The 23,596-nt window shown below is 38.0% G+C and overlaps 1 protein-coding gene across 13 annotated transcripts in view; it reads left to right on the top strand.

The window, feature by feature from the left end:
- Positions 1–854: 854 nt before the first annotated feature.
- The window catches only part of MINPP1 (multiple inositol-polyphosphate phosphatase 1), a 190,887-nt gene continuing 168,145 nt past the window's right edge, over positions 855–23,596 (top strand). For 7 of the 13 annotated variants that reach the window (XM_036924047.2, XM_036924048.2, XM_057505866.1 and 4 more), the window contains exons 1-4: positions 855–1,809; positions 4,233–4,430; positions 12,868–12,965; positions 19,953–20,086. In XM_036924047.2, coding sequence (XP_036779942.2) covers positions 1,176–1,809; positions 4,233–4,430; positions 12,868–12,965; positions 19,953–20,086 — 1,064 coding nt within the window. In that variant the 5' untranslated portion in view covers positions 855–1,175. The remainder of the gene's footprint in view (positions 1,810–4,232; positions 4,431–12,867; positions 12,966–19,952; positions 20,087–23,596) is intronic. The other 6 variants (XR_005032402.2, XR_008998904.1, XR_008998905.1 and 3 more) reach the window with 5 other exon arrangements.

Genomic DNA, 23,596 nt, shown 5'->3' with positions numbered 1-23,596 from the left:
ACACCTCTCTGGGCGGGAGAGGCGCTTGAGGAGAAAAAGAGTAAATGGGCTTAACGAGCGCAATTTACGAAATAGTGTCTTTGAAGGAAAAGCTACTCTTACACAAACATGGTCCTAATTTCCTTTAATTCGGATCACTGTATGACTTAATATTTATTCTTTTCCCAAATGGCCTATAAAATAGGGTTCAAGTGGAGAAACCAAGGTATTGTTCAGATTTATGATTTTTTTTGGATGAGGCAAAAATTCTGAGCAATAACCTATGAAAAAATCTAACTGCTGATTTGAGTATGTAATTACATGGGTGGAGAGTTTAGACTTAGAGTGGTGGTAAATACAGAGCATATTTGTTACATACAGCAAATTAGGTCATACATAATAAGGGAGTAAATCTATTTGGTGATGACTCAATGGGTCGAAGTTACCAGGAAGGCTAAATCTCTACTCTCTAAGCCTTTGGGATCAACAAGCACAGCACTTCTGCGGTGCTGTCTAGCTGCTGTCAGCTTGTGCTAATCTAGTTCAACATACTTCCAAAGAGTCAGGAATTAAATTTCCTGGAGAACCGAACCTCTTTCCAGGTTCTTATCTGCCTTGTATACGGTTTACTTGCACACTGTGATGGGCGAAAAGCCTTAGTGTTCAGGAGGCAGCCTGGGATTCGTTCAACATTTAGAACAACCGCCTCAGGTGCATTTCATGCTGATGGTTCGGAAACTACAAACAGCTGAAAGGACAGAATGGGGATACAAACGTCCGCCTCTACAAGGTGCCCTGTTTTGGCAAACTGGAAGGCTTAGGCTTAGTCCGGGCTTATTCATACCCTAGAAAATTTAAAGAGCGGAGGAGTGGTTGAGTCAGTCCCGGAGGCACCTGCTACGAGGAGTCGCCCACGCTGGGGGCAGCGGACGCCGGTTCCACCTAAGCCACGGGTCTCCGAGGTCCCTCGGGGCTTTCTGACGGCTTCGCTACCGGTCCGCCCGGTTCCTCGGAGCTTCCCGCCGTCTTTCACGGGCGCTCAGCGGCCGCCGAAGCTGTCTCACTGCCACGGCCCGAGCAACACTCCGTGAAGCCCGGACCACAGGCCGGAAGCCACCTCCGGGCCCGCCCCCTGCCCGCCGGAGCCGGAAGTTGCGACCCCACGGTACGTCGCCCTTCGCGGGCCGCGCCTCACCATGCTCCGTGGCCTGCGCCGCCTCCTCAGGGTCCCCGAAGTCCCAGTTGCGGCCCTCGCTGTGGCGCTGCTCTCGTCGCTGTCGCGCTGCTCCCTCCTGGAGCCGCGGGACCCTGTGGTTTCGGCACTCAGCCCCTACTTCGGCACCAAGACTCGCTACGAGGATGCCACCCCTGGGCTGCTGCCGGATCCCGAGGCGCCGCGGCGGGACCCGGAGCTGCTGGAGACCTGCACCCCGGTGCAGCTGGTCGCGCTCATCCGTCACGGCACCCGCTACCCAACGGCCAAACAGATCCGCAAGCTGCGGCAGCTGCACGGGTTGCTGCAGGCCCGCGGGCCCGGGGACGGCAGGACCGGCGCTGTCAGCGGCCGCGACTTGGGCGCCGTGCTGGCCGATAGGCCGCTGTGGTACGCTGACTGGATGGACGGGCAGCTGGTGGAGAAGGGGCGGCAGGACATGCGACAGCTGGCGCTGCGCTTGGCCTCCCTTTTCCCCGCTCTTTTCAGCCGCGAGAACTACGGCCGCCTGCAGCTCGTCACCAGCTCCAAGCATCGTTGCGTAGACAGCGGCGCGGCCTTCCTGCAGGGGCTATGGCAGTACTACCACCCGGGGTTGCCGCCGCCCGACGTTGCAGGTGATCTCCCAGGCCTCCAGGCCGTTTTCGCGCCGCTCCCGACCTCAGTCCTCAAGCACATGCCGGACTGCTCGGATCCCAGCCTCTCCTCACTGCCCTCTGTCCCCAGTCTCCCATCCTTCGGGCCTCATCCCATGGGATGTTCAGGATTTGGCTGTTCTTCTCACACATTTGTTCATTCATGAGGTGTGAGTTTGGCACCTTACACATGCAGGATGCTGCAGTAGAAGTTGGGAGATCCAATAGGGAAGGAGGCAGACGAGGGCAGTGTTTGATCTCCCATTCCCAGATTGAATTGCTCCCTCTGAGCACCAACCTCTTTCTTTCCTCCCTGGAAGCTAGTTCTATAGTTTGGCGCACTTTTGAAATACAGTCTAGGACGTTCTTCCTCAGTCATGCTTCTGATACTGTTTAGGGTTTTTCTACTTAATGACTGTTTCAGATGTTAGCTCTGGATCTACATCCTATTTCAGCAAGCTACTCAAACTTTATCGCTCTGCTCTTTTCTCTGTTTTGTTCTCACAGGTACTGTAGAGTTAACCTCACTGTAGCTGTGGTCCATGGTCACATGCAGTACTTAATTTACTCCATTACTTGCATACTTTTGCAAAATTTGAGAGATCATCTTGTGGGGTCCTTTTATATAACAGGTGAAGAAACTCAGCCCAAGAATATGTCTTGCTGATTGTCCTTCCTTAGTTTAAGGACTAGAATGCTGCCTGGAATCCGTCTTTTGTTTTTTCCTCAGAAAATATTTTAATAGTCGCAGATAATAATGATTATAGTTAACACTTAATGCCTGCTGTGTGCAAGGCATGCATCATACTTCACTAAAACCTTACAACTTCTCTCTTAGGCATGAACATTTTGACTTCTTTAGAACTCAAGAAGGGGTCACATTTGTCAATCAAAATGGATTGGGTGGACATTGTTGAGACAGGGCCGTACACATTTTGACTACAGTGTGAACACTTCATGAACATCAAATGGTGCTAAACAACAATGTCTAAAAGACCAGTGTGACCAAATTCTGCTGACTATGACCTTGCAGTTTTTCAAAATACCAGTTGCAAACTGTGATCTTATAGTTATAAGGTTTTCCCCTATCGGTCCTTAATAAGCAGTCTCACCTCCTGGCAGCACCAATCATAATTTTTGACAAATGTGACTTTTCATAACATTGCAGTTTTGCCTTTATAAGCCTCCTTTATTTTTCCTGGGTAATGTAAATATATAGTACAAGATATACCAAAAGGGGCTACTGGATCTGCTGGGATGAATGAGTTTTTGCCTTTAGATGTCATTTTGAGGACTGGCATTTGTTTTGAAGTACTAAGCCAGAGATAGTTCACGATAAGCCCACCCTTCACTTTTTTCAGTATCAGAGGTTAAACCCTTTGCCTAGCTACTTCATTATTATCTATAGACAATTGTTTTGCCTATTGTGTACATCTGAATTTTTGAGGGAGGCCACTGAATTAGATCTTGAATTTTTACAGAAACAGAACAATGCCTTCGTTTCTGTTTAAAGAGCAGTAGTAATTGAATAATAGCCAGATCCACTTGGGAAATCATATTTTGAGGCCACAGAAAGATATGACAAAGATCACTTATTTTCCTAGTCAAGATGTTTTCTTAAGAACTGTAATCCAGTTGGCAGTTAACTTGGTACAATTGTCCATTTGAGGATCTCCTGAAATGGTTACACACTCACACACACATCCAAAGCAAAATGGTGTAACTATATTTAAAGTTCTCATTTGACATATAGAAATAGGATACTTGGTGTTCTTTTCATGGTATATTATTGGAGAAATGATTGAAATCTGTATTTTAAATATGACTGAAAAAACAAAAGACAAAATTCTAAATGAAAAATTATCTGTGAGTTTCAATTATAAAATAAACCAGAAGCACCTAGCACAATGAAATACAGAAGTCTTGTACGGTAACATAGAGTTGGGAAAGTAAATTGAGAAAATAAAGTACTCTAATAGACTTTGGCTTAGCATAGAAAAGCATATAGAAACTGTTGAATTGTCTCTCACCTTGTAATTAGAAACTTTGCTAATTTTTAGTTTACTTCCTTGTTATCTAACACATTTTTTGAACTTTTTATGACTTTCATATCTAATTATTTTTGTTATCTTTAAGAAAACATTTGTTAAAGTTACCTTTATTTCATTGTGTAGAATTGTTATAACATATTTTATCTTTGATAACGTTTCTTTAGTTTTTTCTAGCATATACTTACATGAATTGCAGTCATTACAAATAGGGACTAGTTTTAGCATATGTCTTTATTTCAGACATACTGATGAATAAATAAGTTTTTAGTGTCTTTTTCACACTTGAAGCAAAATTTTCAGTTATTTGAAGTTGTCATTTATGTCAATGATTTATGTATATATTTTTCCTTTCAGACATGGAGTGTGGACCACCAAGAATTAATGATAAACTAATGAGGTTCTTTGATCACTGTCAGAAGTTTTTAACTGAAGTGGAAAGGAATGCTACAGCTCTTTATCATGTAGAAGCCTTCAAAACTGGACCAGAAATGCAGAACATCTTAAAAAAAGTTGCAGCTACTTTGCAAATGCCAGTCAACAATTTGAATGCAGGTATATGCCTATTATCTTTGATTTGAACTCAAATAGTTAAGTGGCTTTTGAACTCTGAAAATGAAAAAAACAGGGAAGCATAAAGTTATTCCCTTTAAAGGCCCAGAGTTGATTTTTACATTAAGAGAAAATATGTTCCAGGTCAAGAAAATTTTATACCTCATGCTTAACTATTTTTTAGAGTTGTATTTCTTCTTTGAGTTTGTTTGTTTGTTTGTTAATTAAGGTATCATTGATATACAATCTTATGAAGGTTTCACATGAGCAACATTGTGGTTACAACATTTACTCATATTATCAAGACCTCCCCCCCACACACCCCATTGCAGTCACTATCCATCAGTGTAGTAAGATGCTATAGAGTCACTACTTGTCTTCTCTGTGCTACACTGCCTTCCCCATGACCCCCCTACATTATATGTGTTAATCATAATGCTCCTTAATCCCCTTGTCCCTCCCCACCCCCTTCCCTTTGGTAACCACTAGTCTCTTGGAGTCTGTAAGTCTGCTGCTGTTTTGTTCCTTCAGTTTTGCTTTGTTATACTCCACAAATGAGTGAAATCATTTGGTACTTGTCTTTCTCCACATGACTTAGTTCACTGAACATAATACCCTCTAGCTCGATCCATGTTGTTGAAAATGGTAGGATTTGTTTTCTTCATATTGCTGAATAATATTCCATTGTGTGTATGTACCACATCTTTTTTTAATGTAAATTAATGTATAAGATTCTTACTATGTTGTGGACTTTTTTTTTAGAGCAGAAGTATATAAAGCTTCAACTCTAAGCATTATTTATAAGATAGAAGTTATCTTTTTAGAATTATCTCCTCATAAAGTGATACAAGTGGAAAATCAGTAATTCTTGAACTTTTAAAACAGTTCATTAGTACATGTTAATGTTTTCAGAGGGATAGATTTTAGAAAGTAAAAGGCAAAGCAGTGTTTTGTTATAAAGATTTTTTACATACAGATGCTGAGAAAATGAGCCATTGTGTCTTTTATATGATATTGCAGTGGGTGAACTGACTCTGCAGTTTGTCATGTACCTTAAGGGTGAAAGGAGACACTGGTAAAAAAAAAGTGTCTGCCTGGTAACGCAGACAGAAAACCAGGGCACATAGTTACCTAGCAATGGGCAATTAAGAAAAATAGTAAGATTTGTTTTCTGTTTTCTAGTAATTTATAATTCATGTAGTAAATGTTTGATAAGTGTTAACACACAAATCTTGTAGATTTCATTATAATGTGAATAAATTTCCCAAAACTAGAAGTAGGAGATGATGTGGGAAAAAAATAGACCAGAGAGCCTAGAGTACTTGCCCAGGGTGATTAGTGGCTGTTAGGTCTCAGACTCACTCATCATCTTAGGCTTCTTCTTTCCATACTAGTACTTATAATAGTTTTTTTGGTGAAAAAAAAATTTTTTTTTCCCGGTAAACTCCCCTTCCGTTAAAGAATAGACCATTAGGACCAACTTTCATATTTCAGAATTAGAGCCTTGAGTGTGAACTAGTCAGGTCCTTTCATCAAACACACATGGTACTTAAAAGCCACTATATTATATTAGTTAGTAGGATTATAGAGACTTTCATTTATAAAAGCAAAGTTTTTAAGTGGCTTTTACATATATTCCCAATTAAATATACTTTTTTTTTTTTACTATATACTGCCTCAGGGAAGTTCTTTCAACTCAAAACCAATGCAAAAAATGTGTAAGATTAATTGTTTTTCATCCCATTTTCCTTGGGAAAGAGGAAAGGCACTGAAGTTACAGAAAAGTCGGAGTAATGAAGGCAACCCCTGGTGTTGAATTCTTTTGTCTCTGTAGGATTATTAACTACTTCCCCTGACTCAAGAGCCATGTTTTTATTTGGTACTTACAAAGCTATCTTTTGTAGCCCAAACACTCATTCCTGTATGCCTGTTCTTCAAAACCCCCATGTATCTTCAAGTAATGTAATCAGCTAATTATCAATGTAAAAATCCCAGGTAATTTATTCTGAAATCTATTGCCTGATTGACTAGCTACATTTGAAAAGCTGGTTTTCTCTCTTTTCAGTGTGATTTTTCTTTATTTCTCTCCTTTTTTTACCTTTTGTTTCACCTTCCTCCTGACCCCTCTTTTAGTCTGTTCTGTCATCTTTCTCTACCATCTGCAGTCTTCTCTCCCTTTTTAAATCCTTCTCTCTGTACTTGCTTCTTTTTTTATTGAAGTATTGTTGATGTACATTTGAAACCAACATAAGATTGTATAACACAGTGGTTCAGCAGTTACCCCCATAATCCATATTACTAAATCCTTAAAACGTCTAGTGCAGTTTTTACCTGTCTATGTAGAAAGATGTTACAGAATCATTGACTGTCGTCTCCATGCTGTACTACTGTCCCCGTGACCAACTTACATTGTGATTTCAAATTATTGTGCCCCTTTATTCCCCTCACTATTCCCCCACACCCTCCCCAACCTCTTCCCCTTAGTAACAGCTAGTCAATCTTGGTGTCTATGAGTCTACTGATTTGTTCCTTCTGTTTTAATTTTTTTTTAATACCACAAATTAGAGAAATCATATGGTATGCATCTTTCTCCTCCTGGCCTTTTTCACTGAGCATAATACTCTCTAGATCCATCCATGCTGTTATAAATAGCTGGATTTCTTTCCTTTTTATGGCTGAATAATATTCCATTTTGTGTATGTACCACATCTTTTTTATCCACTTATCTATTGATGGACGCTTAGGTTGCTTCCATATCTTGGCTATTGTAAATAGTGTGGCAGTAAACATAGGGGTGCATGTATCTTTTCAAATCGGGGATTTTGTTTTCTTCGGGTAAATTCCTAGGAGTGGAATTACTGGGTCAAATGGTATTTCTATTTTTAGTTTTTTGAGGAACCTTCATACTGCTTTCCACAGTGGTTGCAATTTGCATTTCCACCAACAGTGTAGGAGGATTCCCATTTCTCCTCTTCCTCACCAGCATTTGTTATTTCTTGTCTGTTGGATTTTGGCAATCCTAACTGGTATGAGGTGATATCTCACTGTGGTTTTAATTTGCATTTCCCTGATGATTAGCAATGTGGAACATCTTTTCATGTATCTGTTGGCCATCCATATTTCCTCTTTGGAGAGGTATCTGTTCAGGTCCTCTGCCCATTTTTTAATCGGGTTATTTGTATTTTGGGTGTTGAGGCATATGAGTTCTTTATATATTTTGGATGCTAACCCCTTATCAGATGAGTCATTTACAAATATATTCTCCAATACTATAGGGTGCCTTTTTGTTCTGCTGATGGTGTCCTTTGCTGAACAGAAGTGTTTTAATTCGATGTAGTCCCATTTGTTCATTTTGATTTTCTTTCCCTTGCCCAAGGAGATGTGTCCAGGAAAAAATTGCTCATGCTTATATTCAAGAGATTTTTGCCTATTTTTTCTTCTATGAGTTTTATGGTTTCATGACTTGCATTTAGGTCTTTGATTCCTTTCGAGTTTACTTTGTGTATGGAGTTAGACAATAAACCAGTTTCATTCTCTTACACGTAGCTGTCTAGTTTTCCCAACACCAGTTGTTGAAGAGGCTGTCTGTTTCACTGTGTATATTCATGGCTCCTTTACAATATATTAATTGATCATATATGTGTGGGTTTATATCTGGGCTCTCTATTCTGTTCCATTGATCTTTGGGTCTGTTCTTGTGCCAGTACCAAATTGTTTTGATTACTGTGGCTTTGTAGTAGATAGAGCTTGCAGTCAGGGACTGTAATTCCCCAAGCTTTGTTCTTCTTTATCAGGAATGCTTGGCTATTCAGGGTCTTTTGTGTTTTCATATGAATTTTACAACTATTCTAGTTCATTGATGAATGCTATTGGTAATTTGATAGGGATTGCATGAATCTTTAAATTGCTTTGCACAGGATGGCCATTTTGACAATATTAATTCTTCTTATTCATGAGCATGGAATAGATTTCCATTTATTTGTGTCTTCTTTAATTTCTCTCATGAGTGTCATAGTTTTCAGAGAATAGGTCTTTCACCTCCTTGGTTAGGTTTATTCCTAGGTATTTCATTCTTTTTGATGCAGTTGTAAATGGAGTTGTTTTCCTGATTTCTCTTTGTACTAGTTAATTAGTACATAGGAATGCAACAGATTTCTGTGTATTAATTTTGTATCCTAAAACTCTGCTGAATTCAGTTATTCTAGTGGATTTTTGGGGAGTCTTTGGGGGTTTTCTATGTGTAATATCATGTCATCTCCAAGTAGTGACAGTTTAATTTCTTCCTTACCAATTAAGATTCCTTTTTTTCTCTTTGTGTTGTCTGATTGCTGTGGCTAGGACCTCCAGTACTATACTGAATGAAAGTGTCTTTGTTGGTTTTAGTTTTAGAGTGATGCTGGTCTCATGGAATGAGATTGGAAGTATTCCATCCTCCTCTGTTTTTTGGAATACTGTAAGGATGAGTATTAGCTCTTTTTTAAATGTTTGGTAGAATTCAGCTGTGAAGCCATCTGACCTGGATTTTGTGTTTTTGGAGTTTTTTGATTACCAGTTCAATTTCATTGCAGGTAATGTGTTCAGACTTTCTGTTTCTTCCTGGGTTAATCTTGGAAGGTTGTATTTTTCTAGAAAATCGTCCATTTCTTCTAAGTTACCCAATTTATTGGCATATAATTTTTTCATATTATTCTTTAATAATTCTTTGTATTTCTGTGGTATCTGTTGTGATTATTTCTTCTTCATTTCTGATTTTGTTTATGTATGTACACTTTCTTTTTTTCTTGATAAATCTGGCTCTGGGTTTATATTTTTTGTTTATTTTCTCAAAAAACCAGCTCCTGATTTCCTTGATTTTTTTTTTTCTGTTGTTTTATTCTCTATTTTATTTATTTCTACTCTAATCTTTATTATGTCCCTTCTTCTGCTGACTTTGGGATTCATTTGTTCTTCTTTTTGTAGTTTGTGCATTTAGACTGTTTACTTGGGATTGTTCTTGTTTCTTGAGGTAAGCCTCTATTGTTACATACTTTCCTCTGAGAACTTCATTCAGTGCATCTCACAGGTTTTGAGCTGTTGAGTTGTGTTCTCATTTGTCTCTAAGAATTGCTTGATTTTTGTTTTAATTTGTTCATTGATCCATTGATTATTTAGAAGCGTGTTGTTAGCCTCCATGTATTTGTAGGCTTTTGTTTTCTTTGTGTAATTTATTTCTGATTTCTTACCATTGTGGTCTGAGAAGCTGCTCGATACAATTTCAGTCTTTTTTAATTTATTGAGGCTCTTTTTGTGACCTAGTATGTGATCTGTTCTGAAGAATGTTCCAGGTATACTTAAGAAAATGTATATCCTGCTGCTTTTGGGTGGAATGTTCTGTAGATAACTCTAAGTCCATCTGATTCAATGTACTGTTCAGTGCTTATGTATCCTTATTTTCTGTCTGGTTGATCTATTGATGTGAGTTGTGTGTTAAAGTCTCCTAAAATGAATATGTTGCAATCTATTTCCCCCTTTAATTCTGTTAGTATTTGTTTTATACATTCAGGTCCTCCTGTGTTGCGTGCTTAGATATTTATAATGGTTATATCATCTTGTTGAACTAACCCCTTTGTCATTATGTAATGTCTTTCTTTGTCTCTTGTTACTTTGTTTTGAAATCTATTTTGTGTGACATAACTACTGCTACTCCTGCTTTTTTCTCCATATTCTGTGCATAAAATACCTTTATCCATCCCTTCACGTTTAGTCTGTGTATGTCTTTGGGTCTGAAGTGAGTCTCTTATAGGCAGCATAAAGATGTGTCTTGTTTCCTATCCAATCTGCCACTCTAAGTCTTTTGATCAGTGCATTCAGTCCATTTACATTTAAGGTTAGTATTGATAGATATATACTTATTGCCATTTTATCAATTGTTTTCTGGGTGTTTTTATAGCTCCTCTCTGTTCCTGTCTTATATTCTTGTTATTTGGTGGTTTTCTTTAGTGTTATGATTGGATTTCTCTTTTTTTAAAAAATTATTCTTTTTGTATCTATTATAGGCTTTAGTTTTGTGGTTACCAAAGGTTCGAGGATAGCTTCCTTATTACATAACAGTCTGTCTTTAATTGCTGATTATTCTATTTCAAACACAATCTAAAGGTACTTTTTTCTTCTTCCTCCACACTTTTTGTATTAGATGTCATAATCTGCACTTTTTGTGTATCCCTTGACTGATTTTGTGTATAGTTGATTTTGCTTCTTTTTTTTGTTTTAATCTCATACTTGCTTGGTAATTAATTGGTCTACTACCTTTACTGTGGGTTTATTTTCACTGGTGAATACTATTTAGCCTTAGGAACATCTCCATCTACAGCAGTCCCTTTCACATATCCTGAAAGGCTGGTGTAGTGGTGGTGAATTCCTTCAACTTTGGTTTATCTGGAAATTGTTTAATACCAGCTTCAAATTTAAATGATAATCTTGCCTGGTAGAGGATTCTTGGTTGGAGGTCTTTCTGTTTCAGTACATTCAATGTTTCATGCCACTCCCTTCTGGCCTGTAAAGTTTCTGCTGAGAAATCTGCTCTGATAGCCTGATGAGTTTCCTTTGTAAGTAATCTTTTTTCTCTCTCTGGCTGCTTTCAGTACTCTCTCCTTATCCTTAATTTCCATATTTCCATATTTCCAAGACCTGAGTGTCTGTTTCCTTCCTCAGATTGTGGAAGTTTTGAATAATTATTTCCTCAAAGAGACTTCTTATCCCTTTGTCTTTCTCTTCTCTTTCTGGTACCCCTATTATGCAAATATTGTTTTGTGTGGATTGGTCACACAGCTCTCTTATCATTCTTTGATTCCTAGAGATCCTTTTTTCTCTCTATGCCTCAGCTTCATTATGTTCCTGTTCTCTGATGTCCATCATTCACTGTCTCCTCTACCTGCAGTAATCTACTTTTAAATCCCTCCATTGTATGTTTCATTTCAAATACTGTATTCTTCAGCTCTGAGTGACTCTTTTTCAGGTCTTTTATCTCTGTTGAAGTTCTCCCTGAGATCTTGAATATTTTTCTGTAAATCAGTGAGTATGTTTATGACTTTTATTTTGAAATGTTTATCAGGAAGATTGGTGATCTCTGTGTCATTTAGCCCTCTTTCTGGTGTCCTACCCTGTAGTTTTGTTTGGAATGTATTCCTCTGCCTCCTCATTTTATCAGGGTTTCTGTGTTTCTTCCTTTGTATTAGATGGCTCTGCCATGCTTCCTGGCCTGTAGAGTAAAAACCTTTATAAAGGAGGCATCTTATGGTGCCTGGAACTCAAGAGTCTTTACTCTCCAGTGCCTGGTTCTACTTTGCAGGACTCCCAGCTGTTTACATGCAGTAGTAGGTAGGGCTGCCTTTCTGTTTGTCTTCTGTAGTGTTCTGAGTCTGTGCTGGCAGCTTGCTTCAGCCACCACCTTTGTGATCAGCCCAGCAGTCTCTGCTGGGATCGCTGTGGGCAGGCCTGCTCTCTGCCTGCCCTACAGCAATGGTGGAGCTGCAGGTTTAATTGGGTGGGTGGGCTGGTGTGCGGCTCTGCCCAGGCCAGATGCACAGCACTGGGCTTGGACACCCATGGAGAGGGAGGAGCTCTTGGGGCTGGCTCCTTTGGGCACATCTTGGGTTGGGCTGAAATGGAGCTGAGAAAGCTGCAGGGGTCTCCCTCTGCCTGCCAGATGGCAAAGGCTGCTGCTAATGCTGGGGCGAGTGGTTTGGCTGAAGGCAGTGCACACAGGGCGGAGGAGCCTCAGGGCTGTGTTGTGGGTGATGGGGACAGAGTCTGAGGCTCCTGAGAGTTCCCAACCTGTTGGGCTGAGGGAGGGCTAGGAAGGTATCCTCCATCTGCCCTTTCTCCTAAGGAGAGATCCCTGTCCAACCCTCGCCCTTCTGGCACCATTCCTGTTGCTGGCAAGTCTTTCAAATTGCTGCCTCTGCTTTGTGCCTGTCTTCCACAAGTGTCTGGAGTCTCAACCTCCCAGAGTGTTCCACCCAACTCCGGTGTCCAGCTTGCTAATTACCAGAACCCAGTGTAGTGTAGGCTCCTGCTCCCAGAGCAGATCTCCAGGGCCAACCCTCTAAAATTAACAAATCAAGTGTGTTTCATGTAGCAAGTCCTTAGGTTATACTTTTGGTTGGGTTTGGTAGACCAACACACTCTTTAACACACATACTACTTGTAAAAGAAGAAAAAAGTTACTATTTCACAGAGAAAAGGTTTCTTAGCTTCACTGGACTGAAATTTATACCTCCTCATGGTTTCTTCTTGACAGTTCCAGTTCCTACCTTTGGGATTATACAGAAAAAGTCTTTATTTGATAGCCAGGGTGAAACTGAATAGTTCTGTCTAAATGAGACATGCTCAGCTCCTTCAACTGTGCTTTGGAAAATTGCAGAAAATAGTAACCTACAAGTATTACCTTTCTTTTTTTCAGATTTAATTCAGGTAGCATTTTTCACCTGTTCATTTGACCTGGCAATTAAGGGTGTTAAATCTCCTTGGTGTGATGTTTTTGACATAGATGATGCAAAGGTAAGTATTACTTTTGTAGTTTCTTTGCTTTTCTTTTTTCTTGATTGTTTTTGTTGTTGCTTGAAGCAGCTTTTCAAAAAAATAAGCAGAGTAGGGAACATTAACCGTCTTTGACTAACTCATAGTTTTCCTTACATAAAGAGAGATTAATTATATTCAGATAGATCCTGCCTACTTATAGATAGTTTGGCTTTAGAAAACTCTGGAAAATATTCTTCTAAGCAATTCGATTTCTAGATCCACTCAATTAAAAACTTATTTAATCCATCATCAAATTTTACTGCTGGGAAGAATTGTAGAGCTAATATAATCCAAATTCTTCTTTTTATAGGAAGTCAAAGCTCAGAGAGGATGATTGGTTTTCCAGATACCTAATTATTTCTTTTATAACAGTTGTCATGATACATGGAGTTCTGTGTTCCACCTGGTGATGGCAGTAATTCATCTATAGTTCTTGTCTGCCTATTCATATTCCCTTTTTTCCTCTTTATTCATGTGGCTTCTCTATAGACTTTAAGACTCTAGAAAAAGAAGGACACATAGGCCTCTGGTGAGTTTAAGGGAGGCAAGTTCTGGTTAATTCTGGGATGTTGGGAGCCAGAGAGGTGATGTAGGGGTGTATTAATTGTTTCCTTAAGCATTTAGGATAACATTGGATTAAATTCTGGTGGATGAAGAATAGCGTATGTCTGTATATATGGATCATTCAGGAATGTTGACTTTTGAACTTTAGTTATTCCTTACATACATTTGAAACCTTCTTTATTCCATATGAAAATCAATGATTAACTTCCACATTTAACCTCAGATTTTTAAAAGAAGTATACTATTTGCCAAATAGCAGGCTTTTAAGATGAGAGCTAACATACAGTTGAAGATAAACAGGTGCTTTGTTTTGTTATTCAAAGATGTAAGCGACTAGCAACCAGATTGCAGGTGGTTAAAGGTGCCAGTGCAGGAACTGGTTTTAGCAGGTTAGTTGGAAGGGGAAGGACCCCTCAGTGAATGTTCTGGGATTTTGAGCACTACTTGTAATAGGTGTGTTATAGTTCCACTCTGTGCTTGCTTCCTGATGAGCTCCTTTTTCTCTGTACCAGGTACCCAACAACCTACTCACCTCCTTAAGTGTCTATGACCCATCACTTCAGCAACTTCCTGGTCCACCCTCTGAAATATCTTCTGCTCAGGATGACCATGAAATTTATCTTTTAAGTTGGGATACTTTTAAAAGTAAAGGGGGCATCATTAATAATTATGTAGGCATAAACTGAGACTTTTGGTCACTATTCATATGTGTCAAAACACCTCATCTCCCTGTTTTCCTTACTCATATTGCTCTAGGGAAAAAAATTCTGCAAAATTGAAGTGATTTTCAGGAATGGGTAAATGACTGATTGGTGTTAGTGAAAGAGAATTTTATCTTTTAACAGAAGAAAACTTACTTGCCCAAATACTATAGTCATTGGAATATTTGGCATGTAGTCACCTGGCCACCTGCTATCTGCCCTTCCACTGTTCTGAACAGTATATCTATGTAGTCTCTTACTTGTGAAGACTGACAACTACTGGTTTAAGAGCAAACTACTTTCCTTGCAGTGAAGATATGCATCTTAGATCATAACCAGCTTATGCTTATCCATCCTCTCATTGCCTACTTGTACTTCTTTTTTCCCTTATTTGAATCCTTTTAAACATTTCACTCTTGCTTATTTTGTACCTTCTCTTTCTCTTCTAGGAGGTAGTTTGATAGACTGCAAACACCCTGGAAGACAAGGTCTGGGTTAATCTTTCTGTGCCTTGATTTCCATATCTGTTAAAAGATGAAACTGTTAGGTGAGTCAGGAACACCCCTATAACTCTGAGATTCTATACTACTTGTATTTTTCTTCTTCATTTTATTTTTAGGATTACCCTCTTAATCTCTTTATTGCTAATGAATTCCTCTCTTTTCCCTCTTGCAACTTACTTGGAAATTTTTCAAATCAACAGAAATTGTAAGAATAAGCAGTGAATATTCATGTCCTTCACCAGTATATACCAGTTGTTAACCCTTTTTGCTACATTTGCTTTTCTTTGTATATATTAGATTCCTCTAGCTGCTATAGCAGATTACCACAGACTTAGTTAGTGGTTTAAAGCAACACAAATTTGCTGTCTTACAGTTCAGGAGGTCAAAAGTCCAAAATGCATCTCACAGGGCTAAACTCAGGGTGTTGGTAGCACTAGGTTCTTTCTGGTGGCTCAAGGGGAAAATCATTCCTTGCCTTTCCCAGTCTCTAGGGGCCGCCTGTGTTCCTTGTTATTGCTCCAGCCTCTGCTTGCATGATCTTATCTCCTCTTCTGACAGACATTCCTGGCTGTTCCTTGTAAGAATCTTTGTAATTACATTGGGTCCACCTGAATAGTCTAGGATAAATCTCATCTTAAGATCTTCAACTTTATCACACCTGCAAATTCTCTGGTATCATAAGATAATGTATTCATATGTTTCAGGGAATAGGATGTAGACATCTTTGGGGGACCATTTATTCTGTCTACCCCGTATATATTATGTTTTTTCTTTCCAGACATCAAGACACGTCACCCTTAAATACTTGGGCATGCATCTAAACAAGAACATTCTCCTACATAACTATAATAAAACATAATTTTATATATATGTATGTAGTATAGTATTACCTAATATACAGTTAATATTCAAGTATTTCCTGATTATTTCATTCTTCTTTTTTTAGTGACTTGATAGGAAATTATCTATCTCTGCTTAGAACTTTTCACTGTGAAATATGTTTACATATTGAAGTATTTACAGTTGAAATAAAATGATGTCTAGGATTTGCTTCAGAATAATCCAATAATGGTTGTAGGGGCCATAACTGAAATAGGATTGATCAAATGTTGTTTATTGTTGAAGTGAGATGATGGGCACACAGGGAGGGGCTCATTATACTAATGTTCTCTAATTTTTATATGTTCAAAATTCTATATGTTCATTATGCTAATGTTCTCTAATTTTTACATGTTCAAAATTCTATATGTTCATTATACTAATGTTCTCTAATTTTTATATGTTCAAAATTCTCCATTAAAAATGTTGGCATTACGATTAGCAGACATAATGTAGGGGATGGGAAGCACAGGGAGGGCTGTACAACACAGAGAAGACAAGTAGTGATTCTACAGCATCTTACTACACTGATGACCAGTGACTGTAATGGGGTATGTGGTGGGGACTTGATGATTGGGGGGAGTCTAGTAACCATAATGTCACTATGTAATTGTAGATTAATGATTCCAAAAAAAAAAAGTTAAAAAAATTAGAATTGAATAGACACTTTTGAAATTCTGAGAATTACGGAGATTCTTGTGTATGTCTGTTAAGGCTTATTTACACATATTTATGAAGGTCTGTGTCTCTGGTAGAATTGCTGGATCACAGGATATACAGAACTTCAAATTACTGGATAATGCAAAACTATTTTTGGAGTTGTTCCAACTTTGTTTTCTGTCTTTATGCTTTTTTTTTAATCTTTTTTTTTCCCTCCTGCTTTTGACTCTTTTTCTTTTTCTAAATGATTATTTTGTTGTCTTAAGTCTTCGGAATTCATGATACTATGTTTATTTAATTGCAGTTTCCATGTGCTCTGTGGCAGAATTTCTTGGGTGAGGGTTTTTTTCTGGCTCATTTATCTGTGTATATGTATTGTCTTCTTTTCTCTTCGTGTGTTTATATAGGTGCTGTGCAAGCTCCCCTTTTAATTATTACTCATCTTTGTAGTGAGTTCAGCTTTTACTTCTTGCAGCCAGTGAGGAGGGGTAGCAGCTATTTGGAGAGAGTAGTGTTACTTCCAGTTTATGCTCCTCCGATGTCCTTTGCAGAGTGTTTCTGTAAAGATGGAATGTTAGTCTGTTTCCTGTAGTGGTGTTACATACTCTCCAGGGACCCCTTTTGACTTCATTCTTATTGTTTGAAGCAAAGGGTTGCTGGTTTTACTTCTCCGAGTGTACCTTGTGCTTTGGGGACCTGACTCCCGCTGGTTTTACCTGAGGTGGTGGTCGATTTGTAGTGCCTTTGGTTGTCCTTCCTCATCTGCTGTGGCACTTTAGGTGCAGTGGTCTCCTAATTTCTTTGAAGAAGGCATTTGCATTTCTCTTTTTCATTCTTTTTTAAGGTGATTTCTGAGAGGGTACAACAGATAATCTTGATGGCACCATGAACTTTTGTTTGATTTTCTAATTAAGAACACTTCTAATGTTTCATCATAAATAATGATGTTCTTAACCAAGTTAAGGAAATTTCTGTTTCTTGCTTACTAAAACTTGCTATTTGTTTATTTTTATTTATTTTTAAAATCAGGAAGGTGTGCTGAATTTTGTACATCTAGGAAGATGATTGTTTTTTTTTCTTTAGTCTTATAGTAAATTAGTGTGTTTTCTAATATTAAATTATCCTTGCATTTCTTTTTTCTTAAGTTCTTCCTTTACCTGATTTTTCTCCTAGTTATGGGTCACATTTCTTGTTTTTTCATATATTTCTGATAATTTTTAGTAGATACTGGATATGGTGAGTCTTGTGTTGCTGAGTGCCTGGATTTTGTTGTCTTCTTTTAAAGCGTGTTGAATTTTGTTTTATTTTGCAGCCAATTACTTGTGGATCAGCTTGATCCTTTTGAGGCTTATTTCTCAGTTTCATACAATAAACCTGACCTTACAAAACTTAGAAACAGGCCTTTATACATATGCCTTTACTATTGAAGTGTGACCCTTCTGGGGTCTGTATTGAAGTCCTGAATGTCTGGGTGTCAATTGAAGCTGTCTGTAATTGGGGTGCTTAGAACTTGCATATCTCCCAGCCTTGTAATAGCTCTGGAATTCAGCTTATAATTCCCACAACGTTCAACAACAGAATCAAGGGACCCCCAAGATTCCTGGAGCTCTTTTTCTGTGTAGCTTCATCCTCTCTGATAATCTACTAAGGTAATCTCAGCCCCTTCAGACTCTGCAGAACTCTTTGAGTTGTGACTCTTCAATTAAGCAAGACTGCTGGGTTCTGTTGGTGTTCCTTTCCCTGTGCCACAGTTTGAAAGTGCCTCCAGGCAGAAAGCTTGAGCGGTTGTAGGGTTTATTTTGTTTGTTTTTTCCTCAGTGATCACACTCATTGTTTATTACTCAATGACTGAAAACATTAATTTCATGTATTTTTTCCCATTTTCTAGTTATATCAGGAGGGCATGACTGGTATCAGTTATTCCATCATGGCAGATGACATATCCTAATATAATGCTGAATTTTATTTGTTAATTCATTAAACCATGTTTATAGTGGCATTGGCTTATGGTAGTAGCTTTGACTTGTGAGTGGTACTACTGGCCTGTTCTACTCCTCTCCCTTTAAGGAAGTTAGAAATGGAAGGGGGAATTTTTGCTTGTTTCAGTGACTAGGAGTCACAGTTGGTGTTTAGTGGATGAGAGCATGGGATGCTAACTGTCTTGCAAAGCAGTGTTCTGAATTTTCTCCCCTCACCCCTTTCCTTTGTGCTTTCTTTGTCTAGCTTTGGTAACAGGCTTCTGTTAGCCTCCTAAAATGAGTTGAGAAGCTTTCTGTCTTTTCCTCTGCCCTGGAATAATTCAAATAGGAACTAACTGTTCCTAGAAGGTTTGGTAGAACTCATGCTTAAAACCAATTGTACCTGCTGTTTTAGGTAGACCTTTGACTACAGTTATTTTGTACAGTCAGATTTTCTGAGTCAGTTTGAATAACTTACATTTTCCAGAAAAACCACCTATTCTATTTACATTTTCATGTCTTTAATTTTTTTTTTCACTTTTTAAAAATGTTTACTTTGTCGCCTTTGCTAACTTGTTGGTTTAATTGCCTCTTTAATGTATGCTTAATTTTGTTTTTGGTAGATGGCAGTGGCTCACACTTGTTCTTGCTCATAAACTCATTATGGCTTGCCCTTAGTTTCTTGAGACGCTCTTTGGGAAAGAATTGCTCATAACTACTGCATAGTTCTCTTGTACCTCTTTTGGGTTGCAGATTTTAATTCTCTGCTCCTATAAGCAGCAGTGCTCTTATGACACTCTTCTTTTTTACATGTAATCTTTAGGTATCATTGATATACAGTCTTAGGAAGGTTCCACATGAGCAACATTGTGGGAGCAACATTGTGGTTACAACATTCACCCATATTATCTAGTCCTCCCCCACACCCCATTGCAGTCACTGTTGTCCATCAGCATAGTAAGATGCTATGCTCTATAACATTCTTGTACATTCTCTTGTGTTTCTTTAAATTTTTCTTTTTAAGAAATGGAATTAAATGGGCTGTAGAGATGTATGTTTATGGATTTTTGCCAGTTTTCCCTTTAGACTATCTACCTCCTTCCAATATTACCAATTCTTCATGTCCTTTGTCTACTTTTATTACTGTTTTTGCCAACTGATTCATGAACCAAACTAACTCATTTTCTGTCTGGTTTCACCTTCTTAAAATTCTTAAAAATTTCTGATCCATTGTTGGCATTCTTCCTGTGCTATAATGACTATTCTTCTATGTATATCTTATTTTCTTTTTTCTGTATTTATCTTTCCTATCATCTTAATAAATTTAAAAGAAAGGGTAGGTAAGTACATACCTTTAACTCACTATCCTGAGCTGTCGTGGGTGCTGGATTATTGGCTGTGAGTACTAACTAATAACTTGCTCTTGCATACCAGCCTCTACATTCCCACAATTCAAATTTGGGTCTCAATATAAAATTCTGTGTGTCGTGGACCTTTGGGGCCAACTCTTCAATATTTGAATGGCAAATACAAACTTGGTGAATGCTAAGATTCTACTATGCTTTGTGCAGAATGGTGATTAAACAATGTAACCTTTCTGAGAGAATCATTATTGAATCAGGGAATTTATTACATTAATAAAAATGGTATAGTAATGATTTTTTTTTTTTTAGTTATGATTTTTAATGTTTTTGTTTTTAGGTATTAGAATATTTAAATGACCTGAAACAATATTGGAAAAGAGGATATGGGTATACTATTAATAGTCGATCCAGCTGCACTCTGTTTCAGAATATCTTTCAGCACTTGGACAAAGCAGTTGAACAGAAACAAAGGTAAAAAACTTCAAGAAAAATTTTCATGTACATTCTGAGTGCCCAATGAAGCTTCTGGAAAATATTTTATAATGGGTAATTTTAAAAATAGATTTTGCTTGTGTTTTATAAATATATATTAAAATAATTATACCTAAAGAGAATTAGATGACACATGTAAATTACAAAGCATATAAACCATTCAACCTAAGAATTAGAACATTACGAATAACTTACATTTATTTATGTGTTCATCAGTGATTCTATTTTCTTTCCTCCCTTTGAGCCCTAGGCTCCTTATTTCCTATAACTACTGTTATGAGCATGGTGCATATCATTTCTTTGCCTCTTTAAGGATAGTTTTTATTATGAATATATGTGTGCCCAAACAGTATGTTCAGTTTTGCTTGGAGTCATATGCTTATTATCTTCCAGGACTTCTTTTTTCCCCACTCAATATTACATTAATAATATTCATCACATAAATAATTTTCTCTGCCCCCAGGCTTCTGACACAAGGCACCTAAAACCCTTATGATTTCCTGGGTGATAGGAATGTCTTTTGTTTTAATGAGGTGAGTCTCAGGGGACTCCTGAATGGCTCCAGGATGAGGGCTAGTTACCACAAGACCGAGCCATGATTAGAATTGGAATTTTCAGCCCCACCCCTATCTCCATTCTCTTGAGAAGGAAGAAGGGCTGGAAATGATTGGAGTAATGATCAATCATTACTATGTGATGAAGCTGCCGTAAAAATCCAAGAAAGTACACGATCCAGGGAGTTTTGGGTTAATGATCAAGTAGAGATGCTGAGAAAGTGATATGCTTGGAGAGGGTATAGAAACTCCATGCCTCTTCCCACATATCTTGCCCTATGTATCTTTTCCAACAGATGTTCATCTGTATTCTTTATCATATTCTTTTGTAATAAACTGGTAAGTGTAAGTTAGTTTTTCCCTGGGTTCTGTGAGATGGATGGTCTAGCACATTAATCAAACCCAAGATGGGGGTCATGGTAACTCCGAATTTGTAGCCAAGTTGAACAGCGTTGCAGGTAACCTGGGGACTTACTAATTGTGATTGACAGTTGAATATACAGGTGGATAGGGTCAGAATTGAGTGAAATTGTAGGATACCCACTGATGTCACAGAGTTATTTGGTGTGGGAAAAAACCCACACATTTGGTGACCAGAAGTGTCAGAAGTGGTGAGAGGATGGTAGAAGTGTGAGAATAAAGGAGAGATACAGGAGGAAAAATTGGGTGTTTTTCTTATTGACTGGGTGAAATTAAAAAAAAAAAAAGATTGTCCTAAGTACTGGAAAGAAGTAGAGTGACTAGAAACCTCACACATTGCTGGTGGGGGTGTAAAATTGTACAAAACTGGAAAAGTTTGGCAGCTTTTTAAATAAAGTTGAACATATGTCTTCTGTATGATTTAGCAAATCCAGTCCTAAGTACCCAATAAAAATGAAAATACATGTTTACATGGACTTTTAGGGAAATGTTTTCAGCAGTATTATTCCTAATAGCTAAAAACTGTGAACAGTTCAAATATCCATCAACTGATAAATGGAAAAACACAATGTGGTACATCCATATGATGGGCTACTACTCAGCAGTAAAGAAGGGTGAACTACTGATAAATGGAACAAAATAAGGAATCAGTTACATAGACTATTGAATGATCCTGTTTATTTGAAATTTCTAGAAAAGACAACATTTTACAGATGAAAGTATATTAGTAGTTGCATGGATCTGGGTGTAGGAGCAGAGACTGACTGCAAATGGGTAGAAGGGAATTTTTCAGGCAAATAGAAGTGTTCCCAAACTGGATTGTGAAGATCGCCAACCTCGCTGTTACATTTACTAAAACTCATCAACTTATCAGTTAAAACAGGTGAATTTTATGTTCATTACATTATATTTCAATAAAACTTTAAAAATAGTATAGGTACTTAAAAAAATAAAAGGAAAAGGAGGGATAAGTAAAGAATGAAATAATGTTTTGATAAAAAATGGAAATAATTTTGAAAGAATTGACTAATTCAGAGAAGTAGAATCTCTCAGGTATTTTTTTATAGTATTACCCCAAAATGCTTATGGCATATAATTGCTAAAAATGTGTTTTAAAATTAAAACTCACTTCCCTGCCTTAATAAAATATATTGGAAAATAATCTTTTTTTTTAATTAGGGGTTCTACAGCCCCATAGAGTTTTTATTCTTTTTTTAAGTATAATTTTTAAAATTTTATATTATTGATACACACACTCTTATGAAGGTTTCACATGAAAAAACAATGTGGTTGCTACATTCACCCATATTATCGAGTTCCCTTCATACCACATTGCAGTCACTGTCCATCAGTGTAATAAGATGCCAGAGTCACTACTTGTCTTCTCTGTGCTACACTGTCTTCCCCATGATCCCCCCCACACCATATGTGCCAGTCATAATACCCTTCAGTTCCCTTCTCCCTCCCACCCCACCTGCCCTCCCCCACCCCTCCCCTTTGGTAACCACTAGTCCCTTCTTGGAGTCTGTGAGTCTGTTGCTATTTTGTTCCTTCAGTTTTGCTTCATTGTTTCCCTCATTTGTGGACTCCATTTGTCCACAAAGACAAATTTGGCATTTGTCTTTCTCCACATGACTTATTTCACTGAGCATAATACCCTCTAGCTCCATCCAAGTTGTTGCAAATGGTAGGATTTGTTTCTTTGTTATGGATGAATAATATTCCATTGTGTATATGTACCACATCTTCTTTATCCATTCATTTACTGATGGACACTTAGGTTGCTTCCATATCTTGTCTATTGTAAATAGTGCTACAATAAACATAGGGGTGCATATGTCTTTTTGAATCTGAGAAGTTGTTTCCTTTGGGTAAATTCCTAGGAGTGGAATTCCTGGGTCAAATGGTATTTCTATTTTTAGTTTTTTTGAGGAACCTCCATATTGCTTTCCACAGTGGTTGAACTATTTTACATTCCCACCAGCAGTGTATGAGGGCTCCCCTTTCTCCACATCCTCACCAGTATTTGTTGTTCTTAGTCTCTTCAATGCTGGCCATCCTAACTGGTGTGAGGTGATATCTCATTGTGGTTTTAATTTGCATTTCCCTGATAATTAGCAATGTGGAGCATCTTTTCATGTGCCTGTTGGCCATCTGAATTTCTTTGGAGAAGTGTCTGTTCCTATCCTCTGCCCATTTTTTAATAGGGTTATTTGCTTTTTCAGTGTTGAGGCATGTGAGTTCTTCATATATTTTGTATGTTAACCCCTTGTTGGATATATCATTTACAAATATATTCTCCCATACTATAGGATGCATTTTTGTTCTGCTCATGGTATCCTTTGCTGTACAGAAGCTTTTTAGCCTGATGTAGTCCCATTTGTTCATTTTTGCTTTTGTTTCTCTTGCCCAAGGAGATGCATTCAGGAAAAAGTTGCTTCTGTCTATATTCAGGAGATTTTTGCCTATGTTATCTTCTGAGAGCTTTATGGTTTCATGACTTACATTCAGGTCT

This window comes from Manis pentadactyla, chromosome 8 (assembly GCF_030020395.1).
Source record: "Manis pentadactyla isolate mManPen7 chromosome 8, mManPen7.hap1, whole genome shotgun sequence".
Lineage (NCBI taxonomy): Eukaryota > Metazoa > Chordata > Mammalia > Pholidota > Manidae > Manis > Manis pentadactyla.
The sequence above is the reverse complement of the archived record's forward strand: the minus strand, read 5'-3'. Positions and strand labels throughout refer to the sequence as shown.